The sequence below is a fragment of the Rhinopithecus bieti genome, unplaced genomic scaffold, assembly GCF_001698545.2.
Source record: "Rhinopithecus bieti isolate Rb0 unplaced genomic scaffold, ASM169854v2 scaffold_18548, whole genome shotgun sequence".
NCBI lineage: Eukaryota > Metazoa > Chordata > Mammalia > Primates > Cercopithecidae > Rhinopithecus > Rhinopithecus bieti.
The window spans coordinates 3,420,508-3,435,967 of NW_016809526.1; the positions used below are offsets into that span (position 1 = coordinate 3,420,508).

The 15,460-nt window shown below is 38.1% G+C and overlaps 1 protein-coding gene across 1 annotated transcript in view; it reads left to right on the plus strand.

Annotated features, from left to right (window-relative positions):
- Positions 1-15,460, plus strand: part of AK9 (adenylate kinase 9) — a 176,175-nt gene that overhangs the window by 49,948 nt on the left and 110,767 nt on the right. The window contains 3 exon segments of the mRNA XM_017889625.1: positions 4,629-4,768; positions 4,849-5,029; positions 9,515-9,626. Of these exon segments, the coding sequence (XP_017745114.1) occupies positions 4,629-4,768; positions 4,849-5,029; positions 9,515-9,626 (433 nt within the window).

Below are 15,460 nucleotides of genomic sequence, written 5' to 3' on the forward strand. Positions count from 1 at the left end.
TTGTCCGGCACTCCCTAGTGAGATGACCCCAGTACCTCAGTTGAAAATGCAGAAATCACCGGTCTTCTGTGTCGCTCGCGCTGGGAGTTGGAGACTGGAGCTGTTCCTATTCGGCCATCTTGCTCCGCCCCCCCCCCAAAAAACTTTTCTGCATCAACACTATGCGTAGAGGCCGGGCGCAGTGGCTCATGCCTGTAATCCCAGTACTTTGAGAAGCTGAGGCAGGCAGATCACTTGAGGCCGGGGGTTTGAGACCAGACTGGCCAACATGGCGAAACCCCATCTCTACAAAAAAAAGGAAAACACACCAATCAGTAGAGTAAAAAGACAACCCACAGAAAGGAGAAGAATATTTGAAAATCATATATCTGATAGGGATTAATATGCAGAATATGTAAAGAACAACTACAACTCCACAACAATAAAAAAAATCCAGTTCAAAAATGGGCAAAGGATTTGAATAGACATTTCTCTAAAGAAGATATATAAATGCCTAATAAGTACATGAAAAGATGCTCAATATCACTAGCCATTAAAGAAATGCAAATCAAAACTATAATAAGATGCCATCTCATATCCACTGGGGTGCTATTATTCAACAAATGAGAAATAAAAAATGTTGATGGGAAATGAGAACCCTCTTACATTGTTTGTGGGGATGTAAAATGGTGCAGCTGCTGTTTAAAATAGTTTGGTGGTTGCACAAAAAGTTAAACATAGAATTCTCATCAATCCAGCAATTACCCTTCTAGGCATTTCCCCCAAAGGATTGAAACCAGGAACTCAAGCAGATACTTGTACACCAATATTTCTAGCACCTTTATTCACAATAGCCAGAAGGTGGAAATAACCCAATGTCCATCAGTGGATGAACTGATAAACAAAATGTGGAGTGTATGTGTTTGTGTTTGTGTGTGTGTGTGTGTGTGTGTGTGTGTGTGTGATGGAATATTATTCAACCTTAAAGAGGAGTAAAATTCTTATATATGATAAAATATCCGTGAAAACGTACTAAGTGAAACAAGCAAATACAAAAGGGCAGACAAATGATTCCACTTATACGAGATACACAGAATAGACAAATTCGTAGAGACAGAATGTAGGGTAGAGGTTACCAGGGGCTGGCGGGGGAAGGAGAGTTATTTCATGAGTACAGAGTTCTGTTTGGGATGGTGGAAAAGTTCTGGAAATGAATACAGGTGGTGGTTGCACAACACAGTGAATATACTTAATACCACTGAATTGTATGCTTAAAGGTGGTGACAAAAACAAATTTTATGTGATGTGTATTTTACCACAATTATAAAAACAAAAAACAAACCCAAAAATCTTCCCTAGGAGATTCTAGTATGCAGCCAGGGAAGAGAACCACTGGTTTAAAGGGGTAGGAAACGCACAAAGACCTTACTGTAGACTTCAGCATCCTGGCGAAGAGTGAGAGAACTGTAGCATCTGCTGAGTTGCTGGAGAGGAAGGGCTGTGCAGGTAGATGGGGACATGGGCCTGGGTTTGTGCAGCAGGAGGAAGGACAGGGTCAGACTGGCACCTGGCACAGTAGAAGTTTTGGTTTTTGAGTCACACAGACCTGGATTTGAATCAGCAGTACAGCCTATCAGACCTGTGACTCTGCTTAACCTTGCTGCCCTTTATTCAATGGTATATATTAAAAAAGGGACAACAATCCCTATGGCGTTGTGTTATTGTAAAGATTACATGAGATTATGCTTTTAAAGTGCCTATAACCAATGGTGATATTTAAAAAATTTAACAGCTGTATTGTAGGGGCAGGGCTGGCTTCATGAACTTCATACAGGCCCATGTGCTTAGTTTAATTCTCTGCTGCTGCAGTCTTGAAATTCTTACTAATTGTAGAACAAGGGTCCTATAATTTTCATTTTGATCTAGCCCTGGCAAATTAGTTTGTGCTGTGTAAGAGCATTCACCCAATCACAGCAGAGCTGGCAGAAGTGCTGAAGACATTTGCCAGGCATTAACCCTTAGTTGCTGGATCATGGAAAGGTCCAGAGGTTCTTCAGCAAGAGGATGGGTAGGAGTAGAGCTTGAGGGTAGTGGTTATAGTGGCCAGCTTTCTTCTGCCCCTGCTCCACTACCTTGGCTGTATCTGGGGTCCCTCACGTGCCCCTCTGGTTCAGTCGCTCCAGAAAGTATGCTTCTGGTCTTCTCACTGGGAGAGAGGTGGTGGGGGGGACCAAGTAGAGTGAGAATGGCTCTGGCACTAGCACCTTCTTTCAAAGACTTCCAATCAGGTATACTGTTTTCTGCTCTCCATTTATTCCCCTTCAGAGGTACATGGTATCACAAGGTCCCACGTCTTTCCAGGGTTTTGCAAAGTGAATCCACTGGCTCATTGTTGTTCCTACCCCTCCCATACCTATCTTTGCTCCACAGATATTTGGCTTTCTTTCACCTTTCTCTAATATAAGTCAGTTACCACTCATCCATCTGCTTTCTAACTTAAAATATTGCGTAGCTATAGCCAGCCCTGATCAGCATCTCCAGTCTCTTCTCCCATTCTCTGTGTCTTCATGAGTTTTATTTCTTTTTTTTATTCTCCTACTGTCATTTTAGTGAGGTTTTAGGAAAGCAGCAAACATAAATTCATGTTTTCAGTCTGCTTGGTTTAACCAGAAGCCAGTCCTGACCATTTTGAAGCCTGTAATATCAAATTTATTCAAAAGCTCATCTTCTCCTCTCCCCTCAGCACCTGCTGAACATGTGGCCTCATGGGCATGAAATTGAGAGAGGAACATGGTCTGCTATTCAAATACTTAACCTTTTAGAGAATACTTATGGTCTATTCAAATACTTTTTTCATGTATGGGTGGGAAATATGGATGATAAGGAAACAGTGACTGCCTCCTGACCTAACTGGCCATGGTTTCAGTCCCTAGCTCATTGTCCAGGAACTCTGTGGAGAAGGCCTATAGCTTAATATGTTCCATGGATGAGGTTCTTGGTCTTATGCAATTCTCCTAAGCACTGACAGTTTCCTTAACATTTATTATCACTTCCAGCTCTCACTTGGGAACATCCATGCAGCATCCCTGCAGTACACATGCCTCTTTGTTCTCTGATGCTGCAGTGGTCCAGGGAAAATCATAGCTCACAATCTTATCTGCATTGCATAGTCAGCTCTGAAGCCAGCATATACATGTGTGACCCACATCTGAGGGTTGGGGGGAGCAGATTTCCCCTGGCCATTGCCCACTCTCTTCATTTTCTTTTGCTATAGCAGAATACCACTGACTAGGTAATTTATAAAGAAAATAAGTTGGCCGGGCGCGGTGGCTCAAGCCTGTAAGCCCAGCACTTTGGGAGGGGAGGCCAACGGGCGATCACGAGGTCAGGAGCGATCGAGACCATCCTGGCCTAACATGGTGAAATGCCCGTCTCCTACCTAAAAATACAAAAAACTAGCCGGCGGAGGTGGCGGGCGCTGGTAGTCCAGGTACTCAGGGAGGCTGAAGGCAGGAGGAATGGCGTAAACCCGGAGGCGGAGCTTTGCAGTGGCAGCTGAGATCCGGCACTGCACTCAGCCTGGGGGCGACAGAGCGAGACTCCGTCTCAAAAAATAAATAAATAAATAAAATAAATAAATAAAATAAGTTTATTTGGTTCACAGAAATAAGTTTATTTGGAGCCTGGGAAGTCCAAGTGCATGGCACCAGCATCTGGTGAGGGCCTTTGTGCTGGGTTTCCCATTGTGGAAGGTGGAAGAACAAAAGAGTGCAAGAGCCAGGGCAAGAGGGGGCTGAACTTGCCTTTATAATAAGTCTACTCTCAAAATAACTTACCCACTCTTGAGATAAGGACATTAATCTATTCGTGAGGGCAGAGCACTCATGACCTAATCACCTCTTAACAGCCCTACCTCTTAATACCATCACAATGGCAAATTTCAACCTGAGTCTGGGAGGGGACATTCAAACCGTAATACTCACCATGCCATCTCTCACCAGTTTTCTCATCCCCTGCTAAGGAACCACAAGGACAAATGAACCTTTCAAGCAACCTTTCTATCATATGGTAAAATAAGCATAAATATAAAATAAAATAAGCATGTTCCCAACTGAGAGTTAGCAGTTTTCTACAGAATTTTGCAGTCTGTAGAAAAGTATTTCTTAACTTATCTGGAGGTCACCAACAGAAAGGATTGCTGATGAAGGAGACTTTACATTTTAAGAATTAAAGAACCACTTATAGCTAAGTAAATGCAAAAACAATCTGTACATAACATCTTAGGTATACGTAAAAGCCAAGTAAATTAGCTAAGAATCTGGTACATTTTCAAAAAATTTTAATAAGAATTTTTCACAATCTGTTTTCTAAGGAAGATGATAGAAAATGTGCTATCTACCTTATGCTTATTTTACCATATGACAGAAATTGCTCAGTGGAATTTAAAGATATATTAACATAAATGTAAACTAGTCTTATTAAATCAAGGACAACTGCAGAATGTTGCAATTAAGAAAAAAGCCGTAATTTCCTTTTCAAATTATTTATTAAATAGTAAAGCACTATAAAATAATAAATGAAATATTTAATACTCCTAATTTCAGCAAAATTTATGCCCATATTTTTAATGTAGTATTTGCAATTCACAGGATGAACTATTTCGTACTCTTGCATCTTATAAACTTATTGCAGCAAGATACAGATGGCAGAGAAGTAAATGGGGACGTATATGTCCTGTGAATTTAAAAGATGGTAACATTTATTCAGGATTACCAGATTATTCTGTGAGGTAAGTAAGATTTTCAGAACCTAATTTTAAAACTTCCTCATACATCTTTTCAGTTGCTTACTAATATGGCATATTTTAAGTTTTCTAGGTAAAATCTACTGTCTTTCATCAGAAGAAGCATTAAAACCATTTGTATTGAATCCACGTCCCTATCTGCTTCCACCTATGCCAGCACCACCATGTAAAGTATTCATATTTGGACCTCAATATTCAGGGAAAACAACACTTTGCAATATGCTTGCAGAAAATTACAAAGGAAAGGTAACTATCTATCTATCTATCTATCTATCTATCTATCTATCTATCTATCTGTCATGTATCTATCTATACTTGATTATAATTTCTTGGATTTTATTTGTACTCAGTTTTTAAAATTTCATGTTTCAATTGAATAGTTATTCCACTGGGCTTGGAATAGGGAAGGCATTCTTTTTGTTGTTTATTGCTGCTTCCAGACCAGAGTCCCTCCCTGCTTCCCAAAAGCCCCCCGATGTAAATATCATGTCATTCAGATTCTGCCACCTATTAGCTTTCTTGGTTCTACTCATCTTCGGTCCCCTGGGTTTCACTACTCCTGGCTCACTCTCATTCTCCCCATATACTCACTCCTGTCCTAATTCATGGTGATTTCACTATTACAAAAATGATCCTCCCAACACCTTGACACCTTCTCCCTCAGTAATCTTGTTCTCCACTCTCAGTAAATGAAATTATTTTTAGCTTAGACAAGAGTGATAGCAGTAAAAGTGGTAAGAAACAAGCATATTTGGGATATAATTTGAAGGCAGAGCCAAAAGATTTGATGAAGGATTGGAATGTGGAGGAATTCTAGAAGGGGCAGTGTGACTTGAGGATTGCCTATGCAAGAAGGAATGGCACAAGATCATGGCTAAAGACAGAGCAATTCAGGCCATGGGAAGGTGTTAGAAGTTGTTCAGAGTGCTGCTGCATTCTTTTAAGCACAAGAGTATTCTATTTGCTTTTAACTTTTTCATTGTGAAACATGACAAACATACAGAAAAGTGAAGCCCACTGAGTTATCGCAAAATAAACCCCCATGTAACCACCACCCAGGTCAAATTTGGAATGTTGCCAGCACCCAGAAGCCCTCTCATGTTTCTTCTCAATACCAGTCTCCTCACTCTCCACACTAAGGTAAACACTGCCAGAATTTTATGGCATTCACTTCCACACTTCTTTTACGGTTTTGCCATGGAAGCATAGGTCCAAATACCATAGGCTAGTTTTGCATGTTTTTTTGAACTTTATAGACTTAAAACAATTTATCGGCCGGGCGCGGTGGCTCACGCCTGTAATCCCAGCACTTTGGGAGGCCGAGGCGGGCGGATCACAAGGTCAGGAGATCGAGACCATGGTGAAACCCCGTCTCTACTAAAATACAAAAAAATTAGCCAGGCGCGGTGGCGGGCGCCTGTAGTCCCAGCTACTCAGGAGGCTGAGGCAGGAGAATGGCGTGAACCCGGGAGGCGGAGCTTGCAGTGAGCCGAGATCGCGCCACTGCACTCCAGCCTGGGCGACAGAGCGAGACTCCGCCTCAAAAAAAAAAACAAAAAACAAAACAATTTATCTTCTTTGTGCCTGGCTTCTTTCACTTAACATTATAATTATGATATTTGTCCACACTATTGAATGTAGCTGCAGTTTATTCATTTTTATTGTTTTATTGTATTCTGTTGATTGACTTATACTGTAATGTATTTATCCACATTTGAGCACTAATAAAACTTGGACTGATTCCAGATTGGAGTAAATAACACTACTATAAACATTCTTGTATGTGTCTCTTGGTGCACACATGGACATATGTTTAACTTGTGTAGATAATGCCAAATTGTTTTCCAAAGTAGTCCCATTAGTTCACAATACTATCAGCAGTGTACAAGAATTCCATTATTCCACATTCCTGTCAACTCTTATTATGGTCAGTCTTTCTAATTCTAGCCATTTTAGTGAGTGTATAATAGTATCTCACTGTGGTTTTAATTTGCATTTCCCTAATGGCTAATGAGGTTGAATCTCTTTCATATGTTTACTGGCCATTTAGATATTCTCTTTTTGAAGTGTTTTCTCAACTGTCTTACCCATTTTTAGTTGTGTTTTTGTATATTATTAGTAAGAGTTCCTAATATTATCTATATACAAGTTCTCTATTGATTATATGCATTATGACTATTCTTTGTCTCTCTGTGTCTTGCCATTTCACTTTTCTAATGGCATCTTTTAATAAACAGAAGTTCTTTATTTCAATGAGAAATGATTTATCAACCTTGTCTGTTATCATTAGTGCTTTTTATGTCACACTTAAGAAAATGTTTCCACCCAAACATCATGAGGATATTGTCCTATATTAACTTCTAAAAGCTTTATTGTTTTGACTTTCACATTAGATATATAAGCCACCTAGACTTGACTTTCTTATAATGTGAAGGACAGCGTAAGTTTTACTTTTTCCCATATAGATATTCAGTTGTTTCAGAATCATTGAAGAAAAGATCATCCGTTATCAACTGTTTGCCCCCTTTGTCTTATATCATGTCTTTATACATATGTGTGTCTCTTTTGGGGCTCAGTGATCTATTTCTTTTTTCCTTTTCTTTTCTTTTTGAGACAAGGTCTTGCTCTGTTGCCCAGGCTGAAATGCAACGATACCATCGTAGCTCACTGCACCCTCTAACTCCTGGGCTCCAACAATCTTCCCACCGCAGCCTCCTGAGTAGCTGAGATGATAGATGCACACCACCATGCCTGGCTAATTTTTGTATTTTTTTGTAGAGATGTGGCCTTGCTTTGTTGTCCTGGCTGATCTTGGGAGCTCCTTGTCTCAAATGGTCCTCCCACCTCAGCCTCCCAAAGTACTGGGATTACAAGTATGAACCACCGTACTGAGCCTCACTGATCTATTTCATCATTTTATTAGTATTTTGCCAGTACTACATTGACTTAATTATTTTAACTTTACAATAAGTCTTGATGTCAAATAAAGCAAAGTCTTCTATCTTATTGTTCTCTTTCAGGAGTGCATTGGCTATTCTTAGCCCTTTGCAATTTTATGTAGAAAAATCTTTTGGGATTTTAACTGGGATAGCATAACATTTATAGATCAGTTGGAGGAATGGACATCTTTACAATATTGACTCTTCTAGTCCATAAACATGATACATTTTACCAGTTATTTAGCCCTCTTTAATTTATGTTAGTAATAATTTAGAGTTTCCTGTGTAGAAATTTGCACAGAGCTCTGGGTATTTGATGGGTTTTGATGCTATCCTAGGTAATATCATTTTTAACTAATTAAAACTTTTCTCTATTATCTTGCATGTTATATATTATTTTCTTTAAAGAGTCACCCAAGAAATAATGCCTGACATATTACTTCCAATATAAATTGGTACTTTTATACTTCTTAGGTAGTACAAGGGTCTTATAATTCAAACGTATCCTTAAAATGTATTCCTATATAATGTTTTCCTGTAAAGCATCACCTGGTTTTTAATGTGCAAACATCGTAGACCATACATATCTTCCAATACAACGTTTTTCAAATACTGTTTATATTTACATTTCCAAAAGAAAATTCTACATTTTAAATTTATAATAGTCAGGAAAGATGGTGCGATACATTTCAAATACAAGTGGTAGAATGTCAAAATCAAGTGTGAGTGTTTAGAAAACTCCCTCATGTGTCAGTAACGGAGTCTCAAATGTTGCTGGCCCTAAGAAAGACCATTTTACTGCATGGAAAACAAATGTGTATCACCAATCATATTAATTGTTTGGTGATCACATAATGATGCTTTAACCATTTTGCATCCAAACAACATGATTGCCTGTTACTTGTAATAGGCCTCTGCTTATGTTTTAGTTACGTTATAGAATTAGAGTCAAGGTATAATGCATTATAAATTTCCCATGTAAAATAATGAAAAATCAGCTGGCATAGTGGCTCATGCCTGTAACCCCAGCACTTTGGGAGGCTGAGGCAGGAGGATCCCTTGAGTCTAGGAGTTTGAGGCCAGCCTGGGCAAAAAGTTGAGACCTCTTCTCTAAAAAAGTAAAATAAAATACAATAAAATAAAATCATGAAAAATTATTTCTGACCCTCAGAAACTGAAATAATATTTTTTTGTTTAAGTCCTTAAGTTTTTAGGTACTTTGTTATGCAGCAATTAGACAATACCCCAAAATAATTTTTTTAAGATTGATCATTATATTTCATCAGAGCATAAAACATTTCTCTCTGATACAAGGCCTCTGTTTTTTAAATGAAACCCAGTAGCCTGGGAGATCTTCGAAACAAGTATAACTGAAAACATGTTTCTGGCACTGTATACTTAGACCGCCTATAGATCAAAAGGATAAAGATAGGCAAACCTAGGAAAATAGGCAACAGATAGCTAGAGAAAACCACAGAAGATGAGTTGTCAGTGGAAAAAACTTATGAAAGATGCCTAACCTCATCAGCAGATAAGTACCATAAAATAATAGTAAGATGAAAATTTTCACCCATGTCAAAAGAATGACAACTTTTGTTCTAATGAGAACATGTATGAATGGGAAGTTTTAAAAACTACTGATGGAACTGTACATGGCTACCATCTTTTTAAGAATCTTTAAATTACAGCCATGACAGGGGAACTAGCCCTCCTAATGTGTGATCCCTGAGGGAAGAGAAATTCATGAGGTGAACTACTTGGTTACCCCAATTATCTGTGTGGATGGGGACAGTTTCCTGACAGGACAAGCAGAGCATGGTGCTTCTATGGAGCTGAGGAGGCTGAGCTCAGTTCTGAAGCAGCCTGCACTGTGAAGCAGAGCAGCAGGGAGAAGGGAGCTGCTTGTGAGTAGGGTGGAAGCAAGGCCCAAGTGTGCATGGCCAAGAGCTTCTCAAAGGAGACTTCACAAAGCTTATCGAAGGATGGCTCCTACAGGTTGTGAACAGAACAGATACTGGAGGTTGAAGAGTGCTGGGACTTGAGACATCTGGCCTAGTTGCAAAGAAGAGGCCTTGTTACCAGAACACTGAGCTGACACACTGTAAAGGCCATCCCTTAGGAATAAGGACTACAATCTAGATTAAGGCCTACTCTACACCCTCCGTTACCAAGCCTAAAACCACTCCTCAATGAAATCTGGGGGATTGAATTTGGAGATTGAACCCTACCAAATTGGGAAATACTTGGGGGCTTTCCAAATATTGGATTTAATAAAGCACAAAATAGAAGTTCAGTCCAGTTGCAGTGGCCTGTAATCCCGGCACTTTGGGAGGCTGAGGAGGGCGGTTCACTTGAAGCCAAGAGTTTGAGACCAGTTTGGCCAACACGGTAAAGCTCTGTCTCTACAAATACGAAAAGTAGCCAGGTATGGCGGTGCACATTTATAATCCCAGTTATTCGGGAGACTGAGGCAGGAGAATTGTTTGAACCCAGGAGGTGGAGATTGCAGTGACCATAGATTACACCACTGCACTCCAGCCTGGACGACAAGGAGAGACTCTGTCTCAAAAAAACAAAAAACAGAAGTTCAATGTGGTAAACCAATACAGTCATGTGCTGCATATACAACAGTGGTCCCAGAAGATTATAATGGAACTGAAAATTTCTCATCGCCTAGTGAAGTCATAGCCATTGTAACATCATAGCACAAGTTACTCATGTGTTTGTAATGCTGCTATAAACAAACCTACTGTGCTGCCAGATGTATAAAAGCATAGCACATACAATTATGTACAGTTATGTAATACTTGATGACAATAATAATGATGTTAATGGTTTAGTATTTACTATACTATACTTTTAATCATTATTTTAAAATGTACTCCTTCTACTTATAGAAAACGTTAACTGTAAAACAGCCTCAGCCAGGTCCTTCAGGAGATATTCCAGAAGGCATTGTTGTCATAGGAGATGACAGCTCCATGCATGTTATTGTCCCTGAAGACCTTCCAGTGGGACAAGATGTACAGGAGGAAGACAGTGATATTGATAATCCTGACCCTGTGTAGGGCTAGGCTACTGTGTGTATTTGTGTCTTGGGTTTTAACAAAAAAAGCTTAAAAATCGAAAAATAGAAAAAAGCTTATAAAGATACAAAGAACCTATTTGGTACATCTGTACAATGAGTTTGTGTTGTAAGCTAGAATTGTTGAAAAGAGTCAAAAGTTTTAAAATTGTGGAAAGTTATAAAGTAAAAAAGCTATAATAAGACAAGGTTAATTTATTGTTGAACAAAGAAAAAAATTTTAAATAAATGTAGTGTAGCCTAAGTGTACATTGTTTATAAAGTCTATAGTAGTATACAATAATGTCCTAGACCTTCTTATTCACTCACCACCCACTGTCTCACCCAGATCAACTTCTAGTCTTGCAAGTTTCATTCATGGTAAGTTCCCTATACAGGTGTAGCATTTAAAAAATGTTTATGCCATATTTGTACAGTACCTTTTCTATATTTAGATATGTTTAGACATATAAATCCTTAACGTTGTGTTACAGTTGCTTGCAAAATTCAGTACAGCAACATGCTGTACAGGTTTGTAGCCTAGGAGCAATAGGCTATACCACATAGCCTAGGTGTTTAGTAAGCTGTACCCTCTAAGTTTATGTAAGTACACTCTATGCTGTTTGCACAACAAAATCACCTTATGACACATTTCTCAGAATGTATCCCCATTGTTAAGCAACACATGACTGTAACTGAACTGCGTGATAGAACAAAAGTCAACAATGACAGTCTTCAGAGGAAGATAACAGAATTCAAAGTCCCTAATAACGTATCATCCACAATGTCCAACATACATTGCAAGGCATGCAAAGAAACAGGAACTAACGTTACCCATATCAAGAAAAAAGGAGACTATAGAAACTGGCCCTGAAATGGACCAAATGATGGATTTAGCAGATAAAATCTTTAAAATGGCTGTTATAAATATGCTTAAGGTCTGTATAAGAGAATAGAGAATCTCTTAAGATAAATGAAAAAACTACTTAAAACAGAACCAAATGGAAATCCTGCACTAAAAATATAAAAACCAAACTGAACGTTTTACTGAATTAGTTTGACTGCAGATTGGAATTTGTGGAAGAACTTGAACACAGATCAAAAAATCATTTCCAGTCTGAAGAACAGAGGGAGAAAAAAATATTGAAAAAAATGAACAGAGCTTCAGGGACCTGTGGGACAAATCAAATTGTCTAATGTGAGTCAGTGAAGTCCCAGAAGAAGATGATAATGGAAATAGGACAGAAAAAAAAATACTTGAAAATATCATTGTCAACTTAAATTAAGAAACCAAGCAGAAACCAAAAAATTATAGATTGACTTATAGGTCCAAGAAGCTCAGCAAGCCCCAAACAGGATAAATACAAGGAAAACCACATCTACACACATCATATTTAATGGTGAAAACCCCAAAAGCAGCAGTCCCCAATATTTTTGGCACTATGGACTGGTTTTATGGAAGACAGTTTTTCCACAGACTGGGTTGTGGGGATGGAGGATGGGTTCAGGATGAAACTGTTCCACTTCAGATCCTCAGGCATTAAATTCTCATAAGGAGCACACAAACCAGATCCCTTGCATGTGCAGTTCACAATAGGGTTTGTGCTCCTATGAGAATCTAACACTGCCACTGCTCTGACAAGAAGCAGAGCTCAGGCCGTAATGCTCGTCGGACTGCTCACCTCCTGCAGTGCCGCTCAGTTCCTACAGGTCCATGGCCTGAGGGTGGGAGATCCCTCCCCTAAAGCAGCCACAGAAAAATTGATACATTAAATAGAAGAAAACATTGATACAAATGACGACCAACTTTTTATCAGAAGCAATGGCAATCAGAAAACAATGAAACAAGAGCTTTAAACAACTACAAGAAGAAAAGCCATCCTAGAAGTATATAGCAAGTGAAAAAATGTCCTTGAAAAATGAGTTAACACAAAGATATTTTCGGATAAAAGTCACTTTCTGGCCTTCTGATGACTAAGAGTTTCATATTACAATTGCCAAGCCAGATCACCCAAGCACTAAAGAAACAACATGCAAATGAAGCTTCCAATTATTAATATGTTCTGGAAAATAAGAGTAATTATTGAATCTAGAAACTAGATCAGGATAATAGAAACAGAAAAGGGAACATTTGGAAAACAAAAAGGGTCCTTTGAAATTAAAATATATGCAAGATGGAAGAACATTAAAAAAGAAAATATAACACAAATGAAAAATTTAATAGAAGAGTTAAAAGATAGAAATTAAAGTTACCTTCTAGAAATTAGTATAAATTGACAAATGGAAAAAAGAATAGAAAAGAAAATAAACCATAAGGTCAGTCTAGGGTGTTCATTATCCATATAGGAATTCTTGTAGGAGCTACCAGAGAAAAGAATATTACCAAAGAAATAACTGCAGAAAATTTCCCAGATTGAAGGACACGCTTCCAGATAGAAATGACACAGTAAATGCCCAGTAAAATGGATGGAGAAAGACCCACACGAAGGGACATCACTTTGAAATTATAAGACAGTGGGGGCAAAGATCCAGAAGCTTCTGTAAAAATGAGCCTAGAAGACTCTGGAGAGGAAAACTAGGTCCCATGGAAAGGACTGGGAATTCAAATAACATGGAACTTCTCAACCCACAACTCTGGAAGCCAGAAGACATTTTTGGGGGGGAGTGGCTGATAGCCTAGAATTTTATATTCAGGCAAACAAAGTCTAATGATACAATGAGGGCATTTTCAGTCACACATGCAAAAAATTACCTCTAATGTATTCTTTGTCAGAAGCTACTAGAGGATGTGGTGCATCAAAATGGGGGCCTAAACTAAGATGGCAACATGGGATCCAGAAGCAAAAGGGCATCCATGCATCAAGAGGGTTAGGAAATCCCAAGATGGTGGGGGAAGGAGAGCCCATGATGTCAGTTGTTCTGCAGGCCTAGAAGCCTGGAAAATAACCAATCCAGTTTGGAGTAGGAGTCCAGAAGGTTCTAGAAGAGATAGCTCCAGGGAGATGATTACCTGATGTATTTTCAAGCAGAAATTTATACTTGTGAAGAAGAGTTTAGGAATTCATTATTGATAGGTATATAGAAAACTAAGCAACCCCCATTTAAAAAAACCTGCGAGAACAGAAATATGAACGTGTTCTATGTAATTGTGAATAATTGTTCTATAAGCATAACATGAATAATGCATATTATTTTTTTAAATGTATTCTCTAATTCTTGGAGGCTTATGGAGGGATGTGGGAGAAGAAATGTGTGTGTGTGTGTGTGTGTGTGTGTGTGTGTGTGTGTGTGTGTCTAAGATTCCTAACTAATTCATCATTTGGGAAAGAAAAAGTTATATCCAGGTAATTTCAGATTATTTAAAGTGTAAATTAGAAGGAAAAAGGAAAAAAATTAGAAGGAAACTAAAACTTTTGACAGTATACGGAGGAAAATACTGAGTATATATTTGCTATGTGTGTGTTTCTCATCTATTACTGCATAAAAAATTACCCTAACAACTTGAAACAGTAAGCATTGATGATCTTGCATAGTCTCTCTGAGTCAGGAATTCAGGAGTGGCTTAGCTATGTGGTTCTGTCCTAGGTTCTTTCATGAGGCTACAGGTAAGATGTCATCTGGGGCTGCACTCATCTGACACTAGGCTGGGGCTGGAAGATGGCTCAGTCACATGAATGAGACCTCAGTTCTTTTCTATGTGGATCTCTTCATAGGACTGCTTATGTGTCCTCATGACCTGGCAACTGACTACCCTCAGAGAGAGTAAACCAAGGAGGAAGCTATAATGTCTTTCATGACTTAGTCTTAAAAGTCATCTGCTGTCACTTGCATCGTACTCTATTTAAAGCAAGTCACTACTAAGTTCTAGTTACACTAAAGAGGAGAATTAGGCTCCACCTTCCAAAGGGAGGTGTGTCAAAAGATTTGTGGACTTATTTTAAACCCATCACATCACAATATGTGTCAGATAAAGGAATTATCATTTTAAGATACAAAAAGATGAATCAATATGCAGATAAAACCCCAACAGAAAAAAAAAAACAAACAGGCAATTCACAGAATAATAGATACAAATGCCATTAAACATTAGCAAAAGGATACCACCTCCCTGATAGAGATGCCAAAAGTCAGAGACTTGTCATATCAATCTCATTGTAAGAGTTAAAAGATTACTAAAAACACCAAATTTCGATGTGTACGTAGGATGGGAGAAGCACATTCTCATAGACTGCTAGTAAGAGTATAACCATTTAGGCATAGCAATTGGAAATACATATGCAAGCCTAAAGTCCATGCATATCCTTTGAACTGCCAATTCTGTTATATGGATTTTTCTAAAGAAACTATCAAAGATATGTAGATAATTGTGTTCATCATAGCCTAGTTTATGTATCAGAAATGTGTATACCAAAATATAATCCATAATGTGTATTATATATTGTCTACATTTTATACATATTATCATACGTATGTATATATTATGTCTATAATACACATATTATATTATATACATATATATTTTATGCCTATAATACACATGTATACATATATAGCATACTATGCATATATTATATATTAATATATAATATGCAATTTAATATTAATATATTATTAATGTATTATTATCTTGATATATAATGGTAATATAATATTAATATAACACTATATTAATAC